Raw genomic sequence first — 24278 nt, forward strand, 5'->3', positions numbered from 1 at the left:
TTAACTATACTCTTAGAGTGGATTTACTCCCCATACAGTTGAAAATACTCTAGGTTAAAATAGGTTGACTCTGAAATACTGACACTCCATTTTTTACTGTGTAGGGGTCAGGGAACCCCTGTTGAAGACCTATTCACTAAGATATTTTGCTACTCTGGTTCAGCAGCACACAGATGATAACTTTGATTTTCATTTTCTCAATCTTTAGATGTCTGGATCTTAAAAAAATATTCATCTAATCTCATCTTCCATACCGCTTAATCCTCACTATAAGACTCAATTCACATAACATGAAAAGCATTGATTAAGACAGTATGATTTGTTCTGTTCAAGACACAAGTTTATTATGACAAATTAAAGTCTTCTTTAAAGAAACACATAGTAACATGTTACTAACAGTTACATTAGATTTCCTTTATATCTGCACATTTGTCTTTGATTCAATGAGAAAAGAAATTCTCTGTCAGACAATTTCTATTTTTATCCTTCAGACTGAATTCATACAGAATGACATGTAAAACTGAAGTTGTTGCTGAATCACACATGACAATCTCAGTTTAACAAGCTTTACGAGCTACACAAATAAAACTCATTTCAAGATCGCAGAATGTGTCATTCCAATTTCCTTCATTATCACTGGTGTGAGTGCAGTCTTCATTGTCATCATAATTATTTGGTTCGTCCTGACCCCAAAAGGTAAAGTTGACCTGAGATCCATCAGACCACATCCATGATCCTTCCTTATGAACGTCACTAAATCCGATCCACGTATGACCCATACCAGGATCAAAGTTCATGTTCAGGTCTGTGATAAAGTTCTGTTCTTCCGCGCTGTGGATGGACACCAGGTGGGCTTCCTGTGACATACAGTGGATCTCTGCATCAGCCCACGTCATGCGAGAGGAAATGTACTTGTAGCAGTCGCCATTAAAGCTGTACCAAAACAAGGGACAGTCGCCACGCTCCAGTGGCACTTTCTGGATGTATGAAGGAGGCAAATCACCCAGAACCAGACCAAACAAGAAGAGGAACAAGATCATGGTGGAATTTAAGATCTCCAAGTGCTGTGAGTTGTTAATGTTTTGCTCTTGGAGGTTTCCAAAAATCTGACAAATATACTGTAGGTCAGTCTACTGTCTTTTATATCTCTCAGAGAGGGTGTTTGCACCGTTGGTGTGACATCATTGGTCAAAAGCCCTTGGCACAAGTAATCTGTTTCCACAACACCCGAAAGTGAGCCAATCCTTCACATGGCGATATCCTATATAGTGTCAAGTAAAAGTATTTGCAACAAACCAACATTTCAGCAATAAAAATGACTCAAAACATCAGCTGAAGTCCTGACACTAGACAAAGAGAACTGACAAAGACGACGAGAACAATAAACGTTTCATCCGTTTGATGCACTAAGACACCAAGCAACATCGCACACTGACTTTTTTTGCGATTATTATTATTATTTTTTTTATTCTTTTTGCATTGGTGTATGACAGTATAACTGTACAGATCTTTACAAATCTAAAATAATGTAAGGGGGATAAAGTAAAACACAGCAAAATAAGCAAGAATTCTTTTACAGCACTGTGGAGGAATTTTGACCCAGCCGTCTTTGCAGAATTGTTGTAATTCAGCCACAGTGGAGGGTTTTCCAGCATGAACCGCCATTCCATTTTAGCCCAGTCTTTTTCTTGTGGTGGAGTCATGAACTCCGACCTTAACTGAGGCAAATGAGGCCTGCCGGGATTCATCTTTCTATTTGTTGGAATGTTTGTGCTTCTTCTCTTCAAAATATTCTATTAGCTGTAAGTGACAAAAACATCCAGCACACGTCAACAGCTCTCAATCTTCAGGCGGCTGAAGTCAAACATGTTTATTAAAGCTATGTTTGCTGCGTTCATATCTTATTGAAGGTTGAAGATATGGAACGTCTCCATGTGAATTAATCGATAACTTTCAGATGATGTGGAAAGTGATCATTCATGCCAAGTTCCATGCCAAGTTTTCTGTGTCAAGTCCTCCGATGAAAGATATAAAAAATAAACAAGGAGTTTGTGTGTTACACAGAGGTGATATTCACTACTTTACTTGTACATAACTACTCAGCTGAACATCAGCTCAATTGAGAGCACATAAACCTGTAAATATAAAATGTGATCACAGCTTTTCTTTTAATTTCCAACAGATAAGTGACATCAACATACACGCAACTCCAATATATAATAAAGCCTCCCACATGGCCTCTCTCGCATTGCAATAAAAACAATGCAAAACACGCTTCGCTATATGACCTTAAGTAATGTTGTGTTCAGATGATTCCTCCGGTTGAGCAGAAATGTGCGACTGAAACGACTGACAAAGAATGAAAAGATACAGCTTTTCTTTAATCAAACAAAATACATAACACACGCAACTCCATTATAATAAGCCTCCCACACTGCCTCTCTCGCATGTGCAATAATACTTCAACCGACTTCGTTATGACCTTAAGTATATGTGTTCGAAATGATTTTCCACGTTGAGGTAATGTGCGACTGAAACGACTGAAGAATGAAAGATACAGATATCAAAACAGGCTTTCTTGTTTTAAATTGTAAGTATCTCGCAACACTGTCATAACGACGCCATGTGCATTTCTTCTGGTGACTTGCTGATTGATTATTAAGACCATCTAGTGATTTGAAACATATTTCACCCTGATATGGCTGCTCAACGGAAGTGTTGCCACAATCTAAGATATTGTTGAGCGAACCATAGTTAATGCTAAGTGATTTAGCATGAATATCTCCAGAGGAAGTTGATGCTTTGCTTAAATTACTCTACACTGTTGGTTCTCACAGTTTAATATACACTGAATGAATGGATTTTTCAGTCAGTAAGAATAAATCCTAATAATTTAGATTTTATGGAATAAAGCTGTTAATTCACATTCTGTGTAAACACAACAAACCTCTGAGGCATTTTTCAGGCTAATGACCCCAAACTGACTGAGAGATGAAATAGGGACCCCCTACCAACTATATGTGTTCTACATTAAACTCAGCCTAGTTCTATTTTTAAATATACATTATTATTAGCATTTTGCCTTCAATATTAAGCTATTCAAATATTACACAGGTTCACATATTATTTTTTTTATTTTAAACGTGCAAGTACAGAATGTGCACGAACTGCACTGTTAGTTTCTCTTTACGAAAATTTAAAAAATGTTTAAAAAAATGTTTTTATATTGATACTGTGGACAGATTTATACTAAATGATGCAATTTCAAAAGCATTAAAAGTCGTATTTTGATTAACATTGTGCCTCAAATTATTTACTTCACAGAGTGAGCCGGTTTTTTTGGAGTAATAAACCTGGACAGGGTGAATGGAACCCCGGACAAGCACTAAGTTACTTTACAACTTCATTAGTAACTGCCATGTGCAACTTCACTGTCTTTGCGTATTTTTTAAGGCACCACTTCGGCCACTTCAGAAGATGGCAAACCGACCTACGGACCATTTGAGTTGTTGAGATCTAAAAGTTAGCCAGTATTTCACATGGAGATGTGTTATACATAAAAACAACTTGCAAAAAACCAACATTTCAGTATAAAAATGATGTTGGATTTCAGCATTTTCTCCTATCTCCTATCTTCAGAACTGTACTTAAACTTAACAGTAATATTTTGGTCCTATCTGTGCATAACAAATCCCAGTAGTTTTCTGGCTTGTTCACTTGGGGTTTAACAAACTGCAGATGGTCAGAAATGTTCCTTTTGGAGAACAGTGGCTTTATCCTTGCCTCTCTGCTGGTGGTGGCTCTAGTTTGAATAGTGCCCCTGGGTGAGCAGGCCCAGCTGCAATGACAGATAAATAAAAAAGTTTCACTTTTTGGTGCACTAAGACACACCCAGCCACATCACACACTGACTTTTCTTCTTTTTTGCATTTAACTCTTTTTAGGTTTCCTTTTTGCTTTAGAGTATGACAGTACAGAGATTTGCAAAACTGAGACAATGAGATTAAAACAGAGTAAATTAAAACAAAATACCACATGGGAGCAATTATTAATACCATAGCTAAGAGGAAACACTCATCCAGCGGGTTACCTTAATATAACAGATTAGCTACTTTAAGGCATTCATGCTGCCGTTGCAGACTAATCAGTCCATGTGATATGAGTCTAAAAAAAAAATCACCTTTCCTTATTTCTTGTGCTTTTACGCACTGTGGAGGAATTTGGGCCCACTCATATTTGCAGAATTGTTGTAATTCAGCCACAATGGAGGGTTTTCCAGCATGAACCTCCTTTTTAACTCTCCTATTATCCTCAAATATTACTAAAACCTACCAGTAAGTTGAAATTTCCTCCGATGCCACCATGAGGTCAAACTTTTAAAATAGAATGAATGTATTTTGTCAAGTTTTCATACAAATATTCTCAAATTTACTGACATTAATAATCACAAGAGTATGGATCCTATTAGTTTTGGTGAAGATATGATCTTTCCTCACCATCAGAACCCACTACAATTTTAAGCTTAGTGTGTCTTGAAAATTTTGTCATCCAAATCTTTTCTTGTTTGAACTGCACATCACAAATTATCTAGCTTTTATGCGTTTGCTCCTCCCTTATTTTTCATTAACTACCAATGTCCTTGTGGGAATACACCGCCCTCCACAGCGTGGGAAATATCAGTTTGACTTCGGCAGGTGTGAGTGGAGTATCACGCATACACTTCATGCCCATGGTGTGGGAAAGTTTGCACGAGAATATTGTTTTACCCTCCTCCATGTCAGATTAGCACCAAAAATGGAAAATTATGGTCAACAACAAGACTACTGTGCTAAGAGGGTGTCCCACCAGACACACAGTCAGCCATGTTGAACACATAAAATCATTATTCGAGCTCTTCATATAAACATCAATTTTTGATCAACTCGGCTTCCTCATTTTGGAGTTCACAGCCCAACTTCTTATCAAAGTTGTTTATCAAATAGTTGTTTGCCCTCCCTCCTTTTATGCATCAGTTCAAAAGTATCAACTCTGCGCCTGCAGGTGTGGGGGTGTTGGGTCGCATGCACAGACAGACAAGCTTTACACAGCTGAAATAGCTTGGGGTCAAACTGAGCCCGGAGGAACACCAATGCGTGCAATGTGTGTTCAACACATTGAAAAAATATCAGCATAATAATTTTATACTTATCCAGTTGTCCCCATCAAATTAGTAAACGTCATGAAATAAGAAGCAAAATTTTTGAATGATAAACATTTAATAAGATAATAAGGATAATAGGAGGGTTTAGGTCAGGGTTCGGCAACCTTCAACATTCAAAGAGCCATTTGGACCCGTTTCCCACAGAAGAGAAAACACTGAGAGCCACAAAACCCCTTTGACATCTAAAATAAAGATAACACTGCATATATCGTTTTTTACCTCTATGCTATGTATAAATAAAATATAGTGTGTTGCATTCATGAAATGAAAGAACTACTACAGAGAAAACAAAACTGTATTTATGCATACATAACAGGGATTTATCCATGGTTGGCTTACCTGCGGTCGAAAATATAGCGGGCTGGACCTGACGACGGGTGTCGCACGTCGGCAGTTGTGACGTATATTTTGAGCGAGGAAAAAAATAAACACGTTTTATTTTAATGTTACAAGATCACCATAAATTCAAATTTAGAATTATATATATTTTTTAAACAACTAACGAAGTGAAATAAAATGCATTTGAATTAAATACTCGATCACAAGGACTAGACTATATGTGCTGCAATGCACTGTGGGAGTTGAGTGCTTTTGTTGGATGTTGGATGTTATAATATCATTCAGTTGTCGCATAGCTGTTGTTTCTTTTTTACTATTGACTGGACAGTGATCGCTTTTCTAAGGCAGTTAGCGAAAAAACGACTTTAATCAGCGTCCTTGCCCCGCACGCCACGGAGAGCCGCAGCAGAGGACCGAAAGAGCCGCATGTGGCTCCGGAGCCGCGGGTTGCCGATCCCTGGTTTAGGTCATACCACAGCATCTCAATAGGATTCAGGTCAGGACTTTAACCGGGCCATTCCATTTTTGTCCAGTCTGTTTCTTATGGTGGAGTCATGAACACTGACCTTAACTGAGGTAAGTGAGGCCTGCAGTTGTTTGGATGTTGTTCTGGGGTCTTGTGTGACCTCTTGGATGAGTTGTCTCCGTGCTCTTGGGGTAATTTTGGTTGGCCAGCCTCTCCTGGGAAGGTCCACCACTGACTCTGACTGTGGGTCACTGGAGTCCCAAAGCTTGAGAAATGGCTTTATTATTTTCCAGACTGATAGATCTCAATTACTTTCTTTCTCATTTGTTCCTGAATTTCTTTGGATCGGAGCATGATGTGTAGATATTGAGGATATTTTGGTCTACTTCACTTTGCCAGACTGGTCCTGTTTAAGTGATTTCTGGATTGTGAACTGGTGTGGCTGCAGTCTGGCCTGGGTGTGGCTAGAGAAATTGAGCTAAGGTGTAATAAATCACTCCATCCTCCCAGCTGTGCATGGACCTGCCGATCCTTACCGTGCTCCACACCTGCACCCTGGCTGGCCCGTGACCCTCTCGTCTCATTCCCCCTCTCTTCCCTGGAGGTGTCCCCTCGATCAACTTCTCCTCCTCCAGCCATGCTGACCCCATGTCCACTTTTCCCTCAAGCGATTATAATTGTTGGTGACTCCATCGTAAGAAACATCAGTTTTTTCAACGCAGTTACACAGTGTTTCCCTGGTGCGAAGGTCCTCGACTTCTTATCTCAGCTCCCCACTCTGCTAAAAGCCCTGTCAACCTCCATCCAGAGAGTTATTATCCACACCGGCTCTCACAATACATCCCTTTTACAGTCTGAGCTCCCTAAGATCCACTTCTACCGTCTTTGGGACTCTTGACAAACTGTGAACTGCCTGCATTTACCAGTGATCCCATTCCCGCTGCTCACTGTTTTAGGTGTATCCTTGGGTTGCACACCTGGCTTCTGCCTGCAGAGCTTACAGCATTGTCTTTGTGGACAACTTCAGTCTATTTTTGAACCACTTATCCTTCTTAAAATTGGATCGAATAGACCCTAATGGCCTAGTGGCCCACTGTTCATCCACGATCTCCTTACTGATCGCAAGTTTAACCTTCTCTGTTTGACGGAAACCTGAAAACAGCCCAACGACTTTGCTGCACTGAACAACTCCACCCAACAGGACTTTGGTTACGTCTGCCACCCCCGTAGCTACATCCGTGGCGGAGGAATTGCAGTCATCCACCGCAAGAAGTGGAAAGTCCTTCCACTGTCTCTGTCTGCCTTTTTTGACCAATTGAACATCTCAAATTAAGTGTAAATAGGGAGTGTAAATAACAAAATTGCACTTCCTGGACCCACTCCCACCATCATTGCTACTAACTACCGCCCCCCAAGCCCTGCAGTGATATTTTAAATTAATTCAACATCCTACTCAGCCTACTATCAACTCTATCACCAAATATAATACTGCTGGGGGACTTCAATATATACACTGATAACATTAATCTACATCTCACCAGAGATTTTTCTTCATGCCCATATAGTTTTGGACTCAATTTATCAACCTCCTGACATGCACAAAAGAACACACTCTGGACTTAGTCTGCTGCTCTCGTCTCACTCCCTCTAACTGCGCATCTGATGAACTCCATGTTAGCGACCATTTCCTCATCTTACTCAAGCCAAAACAAACTACTACTCTGGTCTAATCATCTCCAATGAAAGAAATACCAAATCTCACACTGTTCACACTGCTCACTAAACCTTTCAAATCACCTGTCTCCTTACCTCCCCACACATACACATTCAACACAAAACTCCCTCTATGAGACTTCCCAGTCTGTTTTCCACCCCCACCACAGCACCGAAACTGCCCTCATAAAAATGACCAACGAACTCCTTATTGAAGCTGACTCTGGTTCACTCTCGATCCTCATCCTCCCTGACCTTTGACTCCATTCCCCACCCCATCCTCCTCAGTAGACCCTCCAGACCCAGTCCATCCAGCTCAAATCTGACACCTCCCCAGTCACTACAGGTGTCCCCCAGGACTCTGTCCTGGGCCCCCTTTCTCTTTATCATTTATCTCCTCCCCCTGGGCACAATTCTTCGTAAATTCAACATTCACTATTCACTATTCACTACTGCTATGTCAATGACACCCAGCTCTACCTCACTAATAAACCTAACTCCACACTCCCACCCATCTCCCTTACCGCCTCCATATCTGCAATCAAATCCTGGTTCCCCTCCAACTTCCTGAAGTTAAACAGTGATAAAACTGAAATACTTTTAATTGGCACCCCATCTACACTTTACAAAGTTGACCGCTTCCCTGTTGTCATCGATAGCTCCTCAGTCTCCCCCTCCCCTCGGGTTAAGAGTTTGGGTATCATCCTTGACAGCACTCTTTCATTCAAATCCTGCGTTAATAACACCACTCAAACTGTCTACTTTCACCTCCAAAGTATCAACAGACTCCATCCCTCACTTACCCCCAACACTGCCTCCATTCTTGTCCACAGTCTCGTCACCTCCCGTCTGGATTACTGTAACTCTCTCTTCTTTGGTCTCCCTCACAAGTCCCTCCACAAGCTCCAACTGGTCCAAAACTCTGCCGCATGACTCATCATCACCAAAACCCCTTCTTCCCACCATATCGGTCCCATCCTACAGGAACTTTGCTCGCTCCTGGTCACACAAAGAGTTCATTTCAAAATCCTTCTATACACATTCGAAGCTATCCACAACCTCCTCCACATTGCCACTCCAGCATGCTCCCTCAGATCCTTCTCCCTCCACCCCACTGTCTCCTCTGTTCACCTCAGCACCATCAGGAGAAAAGCTTTCAGGTATTCTGCTCCCAAGCTCTGGATGTCTTTACCCTCCGACATCCGTAATATCGACTCTCTCCCTGTCTTCAAAACCAGACTCAAAACCCACCTGTTAAGAATCGCTTACTCACCACACCACTATCTATTATGTATTCATGTGTTCCTTTCTGTAAAGTGTCCTTGGGTGATTTGAAAGGCACTTCTTAAATAAAATGTATTGTTATTATTAGTTAAGTTATGTTTTAACAGGGGGGCAAACACTTTCACACTGGGCCATATAGGTTTGGATTTTGTTTTCCCTTAATAATAAAAACCTTTAATGAAAAACTGCCTTTTGTGTTTACCTGTGTTATCGTTGTCTTTATTTAAATTAGTTTGATGATATGACACATTTAGGTGTTACAAACATGCAAAAAAAAAAAAAAAACAGGAAGGAGACCAACACTTTTTCACACCAAAGCTTTGTGCTTCTTCTCTTCAGAAGATCTATTATGTTGTTATTATCTATTACTTGTAAATGACAAAAATGACCTAGTACATGTCAAGTGCTCTCAATCTGCAGACAGCTGAAGTCTCATCTCATCTCATCTTCTGCTACCACTAATCCTCACTAGGGTTGCTTAGCTATTATCAGGCAACAGGTGGGGTACAGCCTGGACAGGGCGCCAGTCTATCACTGGGCTGACGCACAGACACACAATCATTCGCACTCACACTCACGCCTAGGGTCAATTAAGAGTCACCAATCAGCCTAACGAGCATGTCTTTGGAGTACCCACTGTGCCGCCCACGGCTGAAGTCAAACATGTTTACTAAAGCTGTGTTTACCGTGTTCAGATCTTACCGAAGGTTGAAGATATGGAACATCTCCATGTGAACTAGTGGATAACTTTCAGGTGATGTGGAAAGTGATCATTCATGCCAATTTCTCCGTGCCTAGGCCTCCTCTGAAAGATGGATATATATATATAAAAAAGAAAGAAAAAAAGCCTTTTAACATTGGCTGTGTAATTTCAAGAAAATACGCAGGTACTTTCACAGAGAGCTGATTTCATGAGTAATAGAACACATTCAGTATTCAGCATACCCTGCATGCCCTCTCCAGCATTGTGAACTTTTGTTTCTTTGCGTGAAGCACGACCAACAGCTTCCTATTGGTTTCTTCTCCATTACAACATTTTTGACACAAGAAAAGTGAACATGATAAGAATCTACAAACATCTCTTCTTTCCAAACGTTGAACATGGCACATAAACTCAAACAGCTATTTATTAAAACTAATTAACAATAAAGCACAACGGTTCTGCTCTTAGACACAGTTGGCAGAGCTGTATATGTGGAAATGTCCCACATCTTCCATTAGATCTGAACATAAACTAAAAACCCTTCTCATGTTGGCCGTGTTGTTTAAAGAAAAGAGGCAGGTGCTGCTACAGAGAGCTGATTTCACAAGTAAAAAACACATTCTGTATTCAGCCTACCCCAATACTGATTAGAGTCACTATAACTGAAGTAAGTATTAGTTGGAAGAATTTATTACTCACTGAAGCTTAGCTTTTTAGCTAAATTCTAAACTTGCACACTGATACTATTTGTACAAGCTGCATAAGAGAAAACAGCCTTTCTAAACACTAGCAGTTCTATTTCTTCTCAGTGCACCAATCAGCCTTAACATTATAACCTCCTGTCTGATATTGACTAAGTTCCCCTTCAACAGGTGGACTCTATTACACCTCTGTAGTTGTGCTGTGGTATCTGGCACCGACACGTGAGCATCAGATCTTTTTAGTCCTTTTAGTCGTGAGCTGGGGCGTCCATGGATCAGACTGGTTTGCCCCACACATCTCACAGATGCTGGATTATACTGAGGTCTAGGGAATTTGGAGGTCAAGTAAACAGCTTGAACTTGAGGAGTTCCTCAAATCATTCTTGAATCATTTTTGAGTTTTGGCTCAACACATTTGTAGTTTCTTTGACACGGTGTACGTGGTCTGCTACGATGCTTTGGTAGGTGGTTACACCCACATGAAAGACAGGACCCAAGGTCTCCCAGCAGAGGGCCTCAGCTGGCTTCTCTTCTTCCCATAGTGCATCCTGGTGCCATGAGTTCCTCATGTAAGAGACACACACCATGTAAAAGGAAGCAGGACTCATGAACCAAACCACCTTCCACTCCATGATTCAACCTTGGCTGCAGTGCTTTTCCTTTCTTGGACCAGTTTTGATACGGACCTCCTTGGACCATGAACTTCCCACAAGAGATACAGTCAGCATCTCAACCAACAAAAAGACAATTCACTCACCTGAAGATGTCACATAAAACCTATAATTTATTAATTTATTCAGTAAAATTCTGACATAGTAAAACGCAGCTTTAGAAAAGACGTGTGACTTCAGCTGCCCGAAGGTCGAGGGGACACAAAGGGAGACGTATTGCTTTGTGGTTGACTTTTTTCTTTTTCTTCTTCCATTTACAACAGATAAATAATAACAACATACCAAACGTAGGCATATATTTACACATCAACAATATTACAATAGTACAAAGCCTTCAACATGTCCCCTCTTGCATTGTGAACTTTGTGTTTTTTTGTTTCATCATGCAAACAGGCTTTAAACAACATTACTTTAAAAAAACACACTCGTGACAGTGGACGCTAAATACAGCCTCCTGTTGGTTTCCTCTCTGCAGCGTCAACAGACCGACCTGCTCCTCTGCTGCCCTCAAGTGGCCACAAAACATAAGATAGATCAGACCTGGACATTTTACGGCCCGCGGTACGTCAGTCATGAGCACAGATGAACTGTGCATGCAATACGACTGTGTTGCTTTTATTTTGAGCCATAATGTGTTATTTACGTCATGGCACTGTTAGTTCGTCAACAACAAAAAAAGTAAGAGGGAAACAGCTTCTTGGTGTTTATTTACCCTCAAAAGCCTGAACGGATCGCTGGCATCCGTCAAAGCGGCCGATTTTGAATTAATTAATTAATTTTGAATTTGTTTTTACCAACAAATTCCTCCAAACAACTCTCTCTTGCTGGGGCTCCGCGATCGTTGCTCTCCAACCTGCAGCCGACAGCAGCGGTGCGTCATCATTACCGTAACGGCAGCATTTTTTTCTAGAAAGCGCAACTTGAGTATTATCCATCGGGGATTACGGTAATTCAAATACAGCAAGCTTCTCTTTGTGGGCAGACGGACATTCAGGTCTTAAAGGGTTAAACATTTATTGAGATTTATTGAGATACAGAAAATAATTCATGTAGCTACATGATCCACCGAAGTTTTCCAAAGAGGACAAAGTTTCCAACATTCCAATGCGTTATATCCAAAACTACAGATCGATTTTGTTTCATTTTCCTCTTCAACCTACACCAAAACTCTATTTACAGAATATTCTTATGTTTCTGATTACCAGTAGCAGCTTATCAACATATATAATTTACTGACATACAATAAATAACTAATATAACAATAATTCTGCTCTTTGAACACAGTGAGCAGAGGTGTGTGTGTGTGTGTGTGTGTGTGTGTGTGTGTGTGTGTGTGTGTGTGTGCGCGCGTCATGTACAGGTTAATAGTGAAAATAACAACCGCAAGGCCTTCGCATGAGACCAAATAACAGGCAGATCATGGTCCTAGCAGTTAAAGAATTTGTGGCTTTAAACCACAAATATGTGTTAAATATCGAAGCTTTTGTTAGCCCAATTCTCTTTATGATTTTTTTTTTTTAAAGTCTTGTCAACCAAGGATTTCACTTAAAAATGGCGACTCCCTAGCAAGCCAGGTGGAAAGGACGAAAAATTAGCCTCTAAAATCTCTGATTTTAGCAACTTTTCAGCATTTGACTTTAGCAAAGGTGTTATTTCCGATATAGTTTGCAGTACAAGGACCAATACATGTACACTTCATTTCCCTTTTAAACTGCACTACCCCGGTTGGTAATACTTGGATCAGAACAAACTAGCTTTGATATTTGTTGTCTGTGTAACATTCCACATCATGTGATTTGAAATTTACTACAGGCAATGTACATTTTAGTTGTTTTTAATTAACATACTATGAAAAGAATTCATTAAGACAGTACACTTTGATCTGCTCAAAGTCACAAGTTTATTATCATAAATTAAAGTCTCCTTTAGAGAAACACAGTAACATGTTACTAACCATTACATTAGATTTCTTTTACATCTATACATTTGTCTTTGGTTCAGTGAAAAAATTAATTTTCTGTTAGTCAGTTTCTATTTTTTGTCATTCAGACTGAATTCATACAGAACAAGTTGAAGTTGTTGCTGAACCACACATGACATTTCTTAGCTTAACAAACTGTACGAGATGCACAAATAAAACTAAACATACTCTGGCAGGTATAGTCATTCCATGTTGTATCACTGGTCCAGGTCTGAACACAGTTTTCTTTACCCAGAGAATTGTTTGGCTCTCCTGCCTTCCAAAAGGTAAAGTTGACCGCAGATCCATCAGACCACATCCATGTTCCTTCCTTATAAATGTCATTAAGTCCGATCCATGTATAACCTATAGCAGGATCAAAGTTCATGATCAGGGTTTTGACGAAGTTCTGTTCTTCCGCGCTGTGGATGGACACCAGGTGGGCTCCCTCTGACATACACTGGATCTCTGCATCAGCCCACGTCAAGCGAGTGGAAATGTACTTGTAGCAGTCGCCGTTAAAGCTGAACCAAAACAAGGGACAGCTGCCACGCACTAGTGGCACTTCCTGGATGTCTGAAGGAGGCAATTCACCCAGAACCAGACCAAACAAGAAGAGGAACAAGATCATGGTGGATTTAAGGTCTTCAATGACTGTGAGTTGTTAATGTTTTGCTCTTGGAGGTTTTCAACAATCTGACAAACATAGGTCAGTCTACTGTCTTTTATATCTCTCAGAGAGGGTGTTTGCACCGTTGGTGTGACATCATTGGTCAAAAACCCTTGACACAAGTAATCAGTTTCCACATCTGAAAGTCAACCAGTACTTCACATGGAGATATCTTATATAGTGTCAAGTAAAAGTATTTGCAACAAACCAGCATTTCAGCATAAAAATGACTCAAAACATCAACTGAGGTCCTGATAGTAAAGAGAACTGACAAAGATGAGAACAAACAAACAAATGATACAAAAATAAATTTATTTATTCAAAGAAATTCATCATCATTATCAAAAACTATAGCAAGCATTTTCTTCATGTGAACTGCTTGACTCAGGTCCTTCCATGACATTTCTGTGGGATTGATGACCCTGATGAATGCCACAAGCCAAAATGTGTGGAACGAATCCTAATTAATGTGTTCCATGTGCCACACATGTAACTGTAGCATTTCTTGACATCATCTCATCTCATCTTCTACTACTGCTTGTCCTCACTAGGGTCGTGGGGATTGCAGGACCCCATCCCAGCTGTCAAACAACCTTTTGCACTAACACTAACACCTAGGGTCACTTTAGACACCAAACAGCCTAACAAGCATGTCTTTGGAGGTGGGAGGAAACCAGAGTAACTGGAGAAAACCCACACAGACACAGGGAGAACATGCAAACTCCCCCCAGGCCCGAGCTGGACTTTCTCACTGGGAGGCATCAATGCTAATCACCGGGCTTCTAATTTAATTTCCTTCTCCATGCACCTTGGTAGTAGATGAAGTGGTGCCAGTAATACAATTTCTTTTGCTACAGGTTCTTCCACGACGTTTTTATAGCATTAATCACAGGACTTTAACTTGACCATTCACAGACATTAATTTTGAAGAACTACTTGTGTCCTTGCACACACAGATGTCCTGAAAATTTCCTTAAGAATGGTATAATCCATAATTAGTTTTTCCATCAATAATGGAAAACTGCAACAACCAAGATGCAGCAAAACAGTGGTGGTTCTAGCTTGAATAGCACCCTGGTTGAGAATACTCTCTGCCCTGCTTCTTTCACAGTGTCTGCTGCAGGTGCAGCTGAAATCCGCACACAGACGATGATACGATAGATAAAATAAAAAAGTTTCCCTTTTTTTTTTTTTTTTTTGTTTTGTTTTGCATTTTGCTTTGGTGTATGACAGTACAGAGATTTACAAAACTAAGATAATGAGATTAAAATACAGTAAAAAAAATATCTAGCACATGTCAAGAGCTGAAGTCAAACATGTTTATTAAAGCTGTGTTTAATGTGTTCAGATCTTATTGAAGGTTGAAGATATGGAACATCTCCATGTGAACTAATGGATAACTTTCAGGTGATGTGGAAAGTAACAATTCATGCCAAGTTTTCCAGTTCTCCGTGCCCAGGCCTCCTCTGAAAGATAAAAAAGAACAAAAAATCCAAAAAGTCTTTTTAATGTTGGCCGTGTAATTTAAAGAAAAGGAGCAAGTGCTGCTACAGAGAGCTGATTTCACAAGTAAAAAACATATTCTGTATTCAGCATACCCCAGAACTGATTAGAGTCACTATAATTGAAGTAAGTATTAGTTGGAAGAATTTGTAACTCACTGAAGCTTAGCTTTTTAGCTAAACTTACACACTGGTACTATTTGTACAAGCTGCATAAGAGAAAACAGCCTTTCTAAACATATTATTGCTAGCAGTTCTTTTTCTTCTCAGTTTGGAATTCAGTAAGAAAAATGAACTAATCAGCCTTAACATTATAACCTCCTGTCTGATATTGACTAAGTTCCCCCTTTTCCACCAAAACATTCCTGACCCTTCAACAGGTGGACTCTATTACACCTCTGTAGTTGTGCTGTGGCACCGAGACGTGAGCATCAGATCTTTTTAGTCCTGAGGTCGAGGGAATTTGGAGGTCAAGTAAACAGCTTGAACTTGAGGAGTTCCTCAAATCATTCTTGAATCATTTTTGAGTTTTGGCTCAACACATTTGTAGTTTCTTTGACAGGGTGTACGTGGTCTGCTACGATGCTTTGGTAGGTGGGTACATCCACATGAATGACAGGACCCAAGGTCTCCCAGCAGAGGGCCTCAGCTGGCTTCTCTTCTTCCCATAGTGCATCCTGGTGCCATGAGTTCCTCATGTAAGAGACACACACCATGTAAAAGGAAGCAGGACTCATGAACCAAGCCACCTTCCACTCCATGATTCAACCTTGGCTGCAGTGCTTTTCCTTTCTTGGACCAGTTTTGATACTGACCTCCTTGGACCATGAACTTCCCACAAGAGATACAGTCAGCATCTCAACCAACAAAAAGACAATTCACTCACCTGAAGTTGTCACATAAAACCTATAATTTATTAATTTATTCAGTAAAATTCTGACATAGTAAAACGCAGCTTTAGAAAAGACGTGTGACTTCAGCTGTCCAAAGGTCGAGGGGACACAAAGGGAGACGTATTGCTTTGTGGTTGACTTTTTTCTTTTTCTTCTTCCATTTACAACAGATAAATAATAACAACATACCAAACGTAGGCATATATTTACACATCAACAATATTACAATAGTACAAAGCCTTCAACATGTCCCCTCTTGCATTGTGAACTTTGTGTTTTTTTGTTTCATGCAAACAGGCTTTAAACAACATTACTTTAAAAAAACACACTCGTGACAGTGGACGCTAAATACAGCCTCCTGTTGGTTTCCTCTCTGCAGCGTCAACAGACCGACCTGCTCCTCTGCTGCCCTCAAGTGGCCACAAAACATAACGACAAGTACTTTTACATTCCGGCTTTAAACCACAAATGTGTTGAACCTCTGAACATGGCACAGAAACGGAGACATGTTGTCACCTCTGGAATATATAAATAAACAATATATTACAATAAATAACTAATATAACAATAATTCTGCTCTTTGAACACAGTGAGCAGAGGTGTGTGTTTGTGTGTGTGCGTCATGTACAGGTTAATAGTGAAAATAACAACCGCAAGGCCTTCGCATGACACCAAATAACAAGCAGATCATGGTCCTAGCAGTTAAAGAATTTCACGAAAAGCATCTTTAAAAAGAGAAGAAACAACACAGGGGTCCTGATACGAATGAACATCTGAATTCAGAAATAATAATTCCTTTAATTCATTGCACTCAGATGCTGTTGAGACAGGATCACTCGGTCTGAACAGTAGCGAACGACGGCTAATGTTAGCAAAAAGCACAACCAGTCTGTCAACATTTGTTTAATGGAGACTTTTAGACACAAGCTAAAAGTGTCTTATTTCTCTTTTTTAATGCAAAGTGAGAAGCTGCTAATAACACGAAACTCAAGAGTGACTACGTTTGCTTTCTTGCAATGAACCAAAGGAAAAGTTTTCAAAAAGGCAGGTTATCTTTCGTCCATTTGATCCATCCTGATCTGCAGGAGAAAGCAGCTGCTTGCTCTGAAAGGTTTAGTGTTGAAATGATGACAACATTTCTACTATATTGCACTTCACTCCCATCCCTGCCTCCCCCATGACTTATCTAAACAACGCAAAATACGCATCGGCATATGTTCAGATGATTCCTCCGGTTGAGCAGAAATGTGCGACTGAAACGACTGACAAAGAATGAAAAGATACAGAGGGAAAAAAAACAAGGCTTTCTTGTTTTAAATTGTAAGTATCATCATCAACACTGTCATAACGACGCCATGTTGCATTTCTTTCCTGGGGGACTTGCTGAATTTGATTAATAAGACCAACTCAGTGATTTGAAAACATGATTTTCACATGATATGGCTGCATCAACGAGAAGATGTCGCCACAATCTGAAAGAATATTTCTTTTAGCGAACTATAGTTAATGTGCCAAGTGATTTAGGGATGAATATCTTCCAGCAGAGGAAGTCTGAGTGCTTGTGCTTAAATTACTCCGTTGACACCCTGTGTTGGTTCTCACAGTTTACATGATACCACCTCAGAATGAATGGATTTTTCAGTCAGTAAGAATAAATCCTAATAATTTAGATTTTATGGAATAAAGCTGTTAATTCACATTCTGTGTAAACACAAACAAACCTCTGAGGATTAAAAAAATAAATCAAAAAGAAAAAAATAAATCTATGCTGTGGCTATGGTTATCATAGCACAGGAAAGCACAAGTATGTGGGATCCAATGACAAAACCCTGAACTCAGTCGGCTTGATGTTAGAAAGCTTCTCTGAGAGGCGTCCGATCAGCTTTACGTGAACAGGGACCGGGCGTCGTAGCAGGGCTTCGCTCAACGAAATGCAATCCTGTGCAAAAAAGACACTGATTCCTCCACAGTGCACCTGTGCCGCAAGAACCAACGTGAGTGACGTTTGGCACTGAGAAACATATAGGTCCATATTATATACACAATGTAAAATTATTAGTATCTATTCACACAAAAACATCCTAGAGAAGAGAAGAGTGCACGTTTGGCTAAAGCTGTTCATTATTCAGTTACAGCTTTCAAACTCTGAAATGTTCAGGAGAGAACACGTGTTTAAATGTCTAAGTCAGTCAGCGAAACCCTCAACGTTTCCTTCACAGATCTGCTCGATGCAGACCTAAGCATGAAATCATATCGGACCACTCTGTCCTAAATGCTAGAAACGAATCAAAACCTCTCTACAGATGTTTTTGTGCCCGTGACTGAAACGATGCCATCAAGTCCTCGTCGGTGACGAGAGCTAAAGGAACATTCTACCTGCAGAACAGGCTCATAAATAACCAAAGACTGATCACAAGAACGAAACACATTCAGTCCAATAGATACTGTACAAATTAGTTACAACCGTCTCTGCTCTCAGTCTCAGTTTGGCAAAACTCCATCTCGCTGCAGTTCTAGAAATCCTTTGTAAATACACGTTAAAGAGCAAACTGAGTGCAGCTCTGTGTCTCCACCAGTTTTATCAGTGCACAACTTATTGTCCATTTGGCACCAACGCTGGTCGCGTGATGTTGCTGCAGCGTACGTGCGAGTGTGTGACATTTCGCTGTACAAAGTGTCCTCCATGTCACGCGGCGTCAGCTCCTCCGCTGTGTCCAATTGTGTCTGCGCTCGTGTGCGCGCGTTCAGGCGCGTGGCTCCAGTTTGTGCGACAGTTCGAAAAGTGTCTGCTGATTGTCGATAATGTGCAGGTACTGAACGCTCGCCCTCACCTCCGCACTGTCGACCCCGATCACCTCGTTGCCTGAGAGACGGACACAGAACACGTATGCTGGTTGTCAGACAGGTGAGTTTTGTGAGTGGGCTCAAAAACACACACACACACACACAGACACAGACACGCAAACACTTAACAAAAATACACCATATTATTGCAATATAGAGAAAATAAAAGACTGTCTGGAAGTGGTTGCTTAGAAACTGTGAGGAAAAACTGAGTGGGTGAGCCCTCTGGCTCAGGCGCAGTATACCAACTCAACTGCAGATGGCGATAGACTCTTCACTATAAACGCATCCAAACACTTGGTCACAAGCAGAAACATGACTGTAAAGAGCTCCTATTGCTGAGGATGTGTCATCATTCGTGATTCACTCGGAAAAGAGGAGACTCACCCTGTTGGTCGCTTTGGCAGTGGCGAATCATTCTCACCGTGTCTGCGATCATGTGCTGTTGGTTCAGGAGAAGACATTTTAAATAAAAATCTTCAAAATGAGTCTACACTGATACCTCAGCTGTCGATACTGGACCTTGATCTTATGTTTTGGGCAAAATAATGGCAACTGTGCCACCGTTTAAGGTGCAATAAAAAATACAATATAGAGCTTGGTCTTGGTAAAATTCCACTAAACACATAAAGGTTTGGTCATTAGCTCCAGACAAATGTAACCTTCTCTACTATGTTTGTTAACGTCTAGAGACACTAATGCATATATTCATACTGTAGAGCCAGGCAGCTTTGCCTATAATACACCGAAGGAAAGGCTGTGAACAGCACAAGGCACGAGAACCCGGAAAGGCACAATTACTTCAATGTCACATTGAAATGGTCTGAGGCTTAAGAGACTGCAGGACTGACTTGACTTACCAGCTTCTCAAAATTGACCAGGTTGTCATGGAAGGTCTTATTTCCCTCATGGATAAAAGTGATATCTAGAAGCAGCAGACAAACGTATTTAGGTTTTATTCAATGTTTTTCAAACTTGTGTTTTTGTGTGTGTGTGTGAAGCGAGGATACCTTTTAGGAGAAGAGGCATGAAAGGGATCTTGGGAGGTTTCATCCTCTTGAAGGCCTCTCTGTAGGCTTTGTGGTTCAGAGACGGATCCTGGAGAGAGACGCAGTGGAAAAAAAAAAAAGAAGAATTGGAAAGGATTCGTCATCAAATCAGAAGAGGAAGACATTTGAAGCTCTGGTTGAGTCTCACCGTGATGAGCTCCAGCTCTGAAAAAAGCTTCTTGAACTTCCCTGGACATTTCTGAAAAGGAAGAAGTTTCGTCAGAGCGGGATTTAACATGCAAGGCTTGTGCTGGAGGAGACGACAACATCAACACACACACACACTTACCTCCCACGTCTGGTTGAGTCGGCTGACAGCTGCGGTGTTGAGACCCATGATGATGGCGAATGCAGAGTTCAGATTTCTTTGGGCTTTACAGCTACGTACAACACACAAAGATGTAGAAACTGAAACGTTGAGGTCTTCAGTAAATCATTTGGGTTTATGTCACAGTGCGAGTGTCCTTACTGGGCTGCGATCTTGATGAACTTCTTGAGCAGCTGCACCCTCTTGTTGAGGGATACACACATGAGCACCTCGGACATGACCCACTGCTGGACTTCATTGCAACGCTGCAGCAGAACTGAGAGCGCTGCCGTGTGGCCAGAGCCAGGAGCGCGGCTGAGGGTGTAGTACACCAGCTCCTGCTGCATGTGGACATAGGGAAGAGTTTGTGTGAATGTCCACTCATGATCCTATTATCACTCCGTATGTCCAACTAACAAAAGGCTAAATAAGATCACTCTGAAACCGTATAAAACAGAGAAAATCAGTTCATGAGCACATCTGAGAAACGGGAAACTTGGTTTAGATTTCCTAAAGGTACAAAGGTGCAGTCTGCCTGTCTCTGTCTGTGCTGTGCTGAACCGTTTGCACAAGAAATATTCAACTCTTCCTGAAAGGCGCTCAGCTGCAAGCTCAGATGTACCCGTAATGCAGAAAGTCTAGTGGAGCATTTGCATCTTTAATGCCAGCAATCTCTGTTATGAATATGAATTTCTAACTCCCCGTGCCCACATTCCACATGCATATATTTGTGTATGTGCGAGTGCCGCACCTCGTGGATGGATTTAAAAAGGCTCCAGTCCAGGTGCGTGAGAGCAGCGGCAACATCCCAGGTGTTGATGCCCAGGAGCCGAACCGGCCTCCTGCTCAGCTCCGCACTGTCTGTTAGGGGAGGCTGCAAACAATGAACACAAATAAAGAAAGTACGTAAGAGGGAAAAGAGTACAAGCAGCATCTCACCTTCATTAGAAACTAAAGGACAAAGAGGCTCATGGGGGATTTGAATTCATACAACAATAGAGCACGATGCCATAAGATCACGTGTTTTACTGGTAACATAGAAGAAATCCTGATACAGGTCACTATAACTACATTAACTACAAATTCTGCAAAACCGGCATTGACTCAGGAGACAAAATGTTCCCAGACGAAGCTAAATATTACATTCCCACAAAGGTCTAACGTATAGGAATGTGATTCAGAAAGCCTCCCAAAAAGTACCTAATGCCTAAACAGTCAATTTTAAGAGTTTGTGCTTTGATTTTTACCTGCAAACAGAATTTTTTAGCGGCTTTCAGCGCTTACGGAAAATAAGAGAAGAAGCACAAACAGAGCGGTGCATATACATACCAAGATCTCATTGAGATCCCTGCGACAGGCCACAAGCTTTCCCTGTGGGGTCAGAGACTCGGAATAAACACAGTCACTGGGTTGTAACATCCTCCGCTCTGCAGAGACAAAGAAGAAAGAAGGAGGCGGTGACGATGAGAATAATTTAAAGCCAAGAGTGTAGAACAGTGATTCCCATCCAGGGGACTTGTTCTCCTGTTTGTACCTTTGCAGATTACCAGTAATTTTGACTTCTTTTTAAGTCATACCAGCATTTTATATTCTGTGAATGTGTTTATTTCAGATAAACTATGTGTCTACTCCACTGTGAGCCAAAGTAACAATTTTTTTTTTAATACATGCACCAATGGTGTTTGTTGAATGACAATAAAATAAGTCTAAGCCTCTAAGTCTAAAACCTACTTTACTGGTCTGCAAGCAAAACTAGTGTAAGCATTCAGAGAAATCCAAACAGTGATGGATAAATAGTATTAAATCAATACACTACTAAATGAATAACAATAAGCCATTTCACACTGTACCTCCAGTGTGCGACACCACAGCGAGCACCATGTCTTCCTCTGCTCTGTCCATCTTCAGACCTACAATCCTCAGCAGCTCGTGGGCCTCCAACGAGGGGTTCGTGTGGATGCTCAGGTAGGAATCAGCACTCACATACACACAGCAAATAACTGAAAAATACACGGAAATGTTCGATGAAGTCATAATGAAGCACGTGCAGAACAGAGAGAGACTTGAGGTCAGGTTAAGAGCTGACGCAGACGAAAAGACGCCATTTACGCCATTTGTCATTATGCATAATTGTGTGCATTTTTGGACGGTGTGCGTCTACATGTGCGCTTGTGTTTGTGTCTGTTACTCACCCTCTCTGGTGTCAGTCTGTGGGCTGCGGAACTGCAAACAGTTTTCCTTCAAACTCAGCTGCTGATACATCTGTTTGCTCTGAGAGAGAGAGAGAGAGAGAGAGAAGAAGAAACATGAAGATTTAAGTACACTATCTAAAATGTACGAAATCTTAAAACTTATTAGATATCTGTATTATTTTAAAATGTGGATATTTTTATATTTGAATGCACTTAATGCACATATTCAACGCACCTGTACAAACTAATACAGTAACTTTTAACTTAAAATCAATAGCAAGATTTGTAAATATTCTTTCACCGCCCATTTTACCTTTTGGTTTGGAGGGCAGTCATCCACCGTACTAGAAGAAAAGAAAAAAAAAACACACATCCAACTGTGAGGAGTGATGCCAGGAAGAGAAAGGGCACGACATTTCTTGGCAATCAAATTTAATGCTGTTGTTGTGCGCAGACAAACCCACTTACTGTCTGCGACGCAGAAGTTTCTGAAACTCCTTCAGGTCTTTCTCCAATGTGGGGAACTCGTACAGATCTTCTAAGACACACCTGTACAGAGTCTGTCAGGTGGACAGAAAAGAAATTGGATATCAATGACAGCTCAGACTAAATACTTTCTGGCAAACCAATTAATTTGACCCAAAGTCACGAGAGCAGAAATATCAGCAAACGTCCATTTCTAACTGGGCAGGTACTGACACCGAGGCTCAGCTTACAGTGTCAGCAACATCTCAAATTCACAGCTACACAAAGAGCGACCTCAATAGAACTTAACTACAAAACTCTGCCTCTTTGACACTACCTGCATTTCAAACAAGTTGTCATGACGATCGTCGCACAGCTATATATATATATATTAGTGAAACAAAGAAAAGGTACAGAGCATGAACACAACTGCGCAGCTCATTTGCTGAACACCATCACGTCAAACATCAAATTCTCTAAGACAAATTAGTGACAACTCAGTAACACTAAACTCACAAGGACCCACATCCAGACTTGTGCATTTCCACACACCTCCTCATCGCCGTCATTGACCCAGCATAGCCTCCAATTCCAATTCCCCTCTCGTTCCTCTGTTACTAGGCAACTATCACCTGGGTTACGCACTCTGTATGAAATTATACCCATGCCAACCCTACCACTTTGGTTTCCATGGCAACACAGCACAGAGCAATGGAGCTGTCAGGTTATGGAGGGACAAGTGATTGGTGAGTGTGTGTGTTTTTGTGGTGTTGTGTGTCTGTATTTGTCGGTTTATCTTTTGGCGTCACACGTGGCCCAATCATTTCAGTCCCTCGTGTGAAAATAGCAGGAACACAATGGACACCAGCAGCATTAGTAATGAAAAATGTGACAAGGTATGATCTGCATGTGCATATTTTCAATTACAAAGATCTCTGAGTGCTGGATTTTGCATGTAAAATAAAAAGGTTTCACTTTTGACAATTTTATTTTATTATTTTCTATTTAAACACAGCCCGTACCACAATAATCCCTCTGATTATTTTGTATTCTCTGAAACCACAACGACATATTACGATTACACCCCCTCAGTCCTCACATGAAGCCAACGAAGCCGTCTGTTTTTGTCCCGCTTCTTTGTCAGAAGGATGAAATAAAAACATCAACATGCTTCCCTTGTGGGAGAAAGCTCGGAGAAATCACTAACGCACTTTCAGCTCCCTGTCTCTCTGATGTCCTGTCATGCAGAACTTAAGAAGGTATAGAGCTAAAATGAAGATGAATGCGGGCTATTTCTTTCTCAATATGTGAAAAAGACA

At 40.9% G+C, this 24278-nt stretch overlaps 2 protein-coding genes across 2 annotated transcripts in view; both read right to left on the reverse strand.

The window, feature by feature from the left end:
- Positions 1 to 13106: 13106 nt before the first annotated feature.
- Positions 13107 to 13707, reverse strand: LOC125019845 (C-type lectin-like). Its single transcript, XM_047604835.1, has one exon. The coding sequence runs from the start codon at positions 13666 to 13668 to the stop codon at positions 13186 to 13188; it is 483 nt and encodes a 160-aa protein (XP_047460791.1). The 5' UTR covers positions 13669 to 13707; the 3' UTR covers positions 13107 to 13185.
- Positions 13708 to 16098: 2391 nt separating this feature from the next.
- Positions 16099 to 24278, reverse strand: part of rapgef5a (Rap guanine nucleotide exchange factor (GEF) 5a) — a 40635-nt gene continuing 32455 nt past the window's right edge. The window contains exons 14-26 of the mRNA XM_047604834.1: positions 22963 to 23054; positions 22808 to 22838; positions 22495 to 22573; positions 22153 to 22302; positions 21632 to 21729; positions 21054 to 21176; positions 20465 to 20643; positions 20285 to 20375; positions 20144 to 20194; positions 19957 to 20044; positions 19807 to 19871; positions 19334 to 19388; positions 16099 to 18965 (exon numbers count right to left, since the gene is read on the reverse strand). Of these exons, the coding sequence (XP_047460790.1) occupies positions 18847 to 18965; positions 19334 to 19388; positions 19807 to 19871; positions 19957 to 20044; positions 20144 to 20194; positions 20285 to 20375; positions 20465 to 20643; positions 21054 to 21176; positions 21632 to 21729; positions 22153 to 22302; positions 22495 to 22573; positions 22808 to 22838; positions 22963 to 23054 (1221 nt within the window). The 3' untranslated portion in view covers positions 16099 to 18846. The remainder of the gene's footprint in view (positions 18966 to 19333; positions 19389 to 19806; positions 19872 to 19956; positions 20045 to 20143; positions 20195 to 20284; positions 20376 to 20464; positions 20644 to 21053; positions 21177 to 21631; positions 21730 to 22152; positions 22303 to 22494; positions 22574 to 22807; positions 22839 to 22962; positions 23055 to 24278) is intronic.

Source organism: Mugil cephalus, chromosome 14 (genome assembly GCF_022458985.1).
Source record: "Mugil cephalus isolate CIBA_MC_2020 chromosome 14, CIBA_Mcephalus_1.1, whole genome shotgun sequence".
NCBI classification, from domain to species: Eukaryota; Metazoa; Chordata; class Actinopteri; order Mugiliformes; family Mugilidae; genus Mugil; species Mugil cephalus.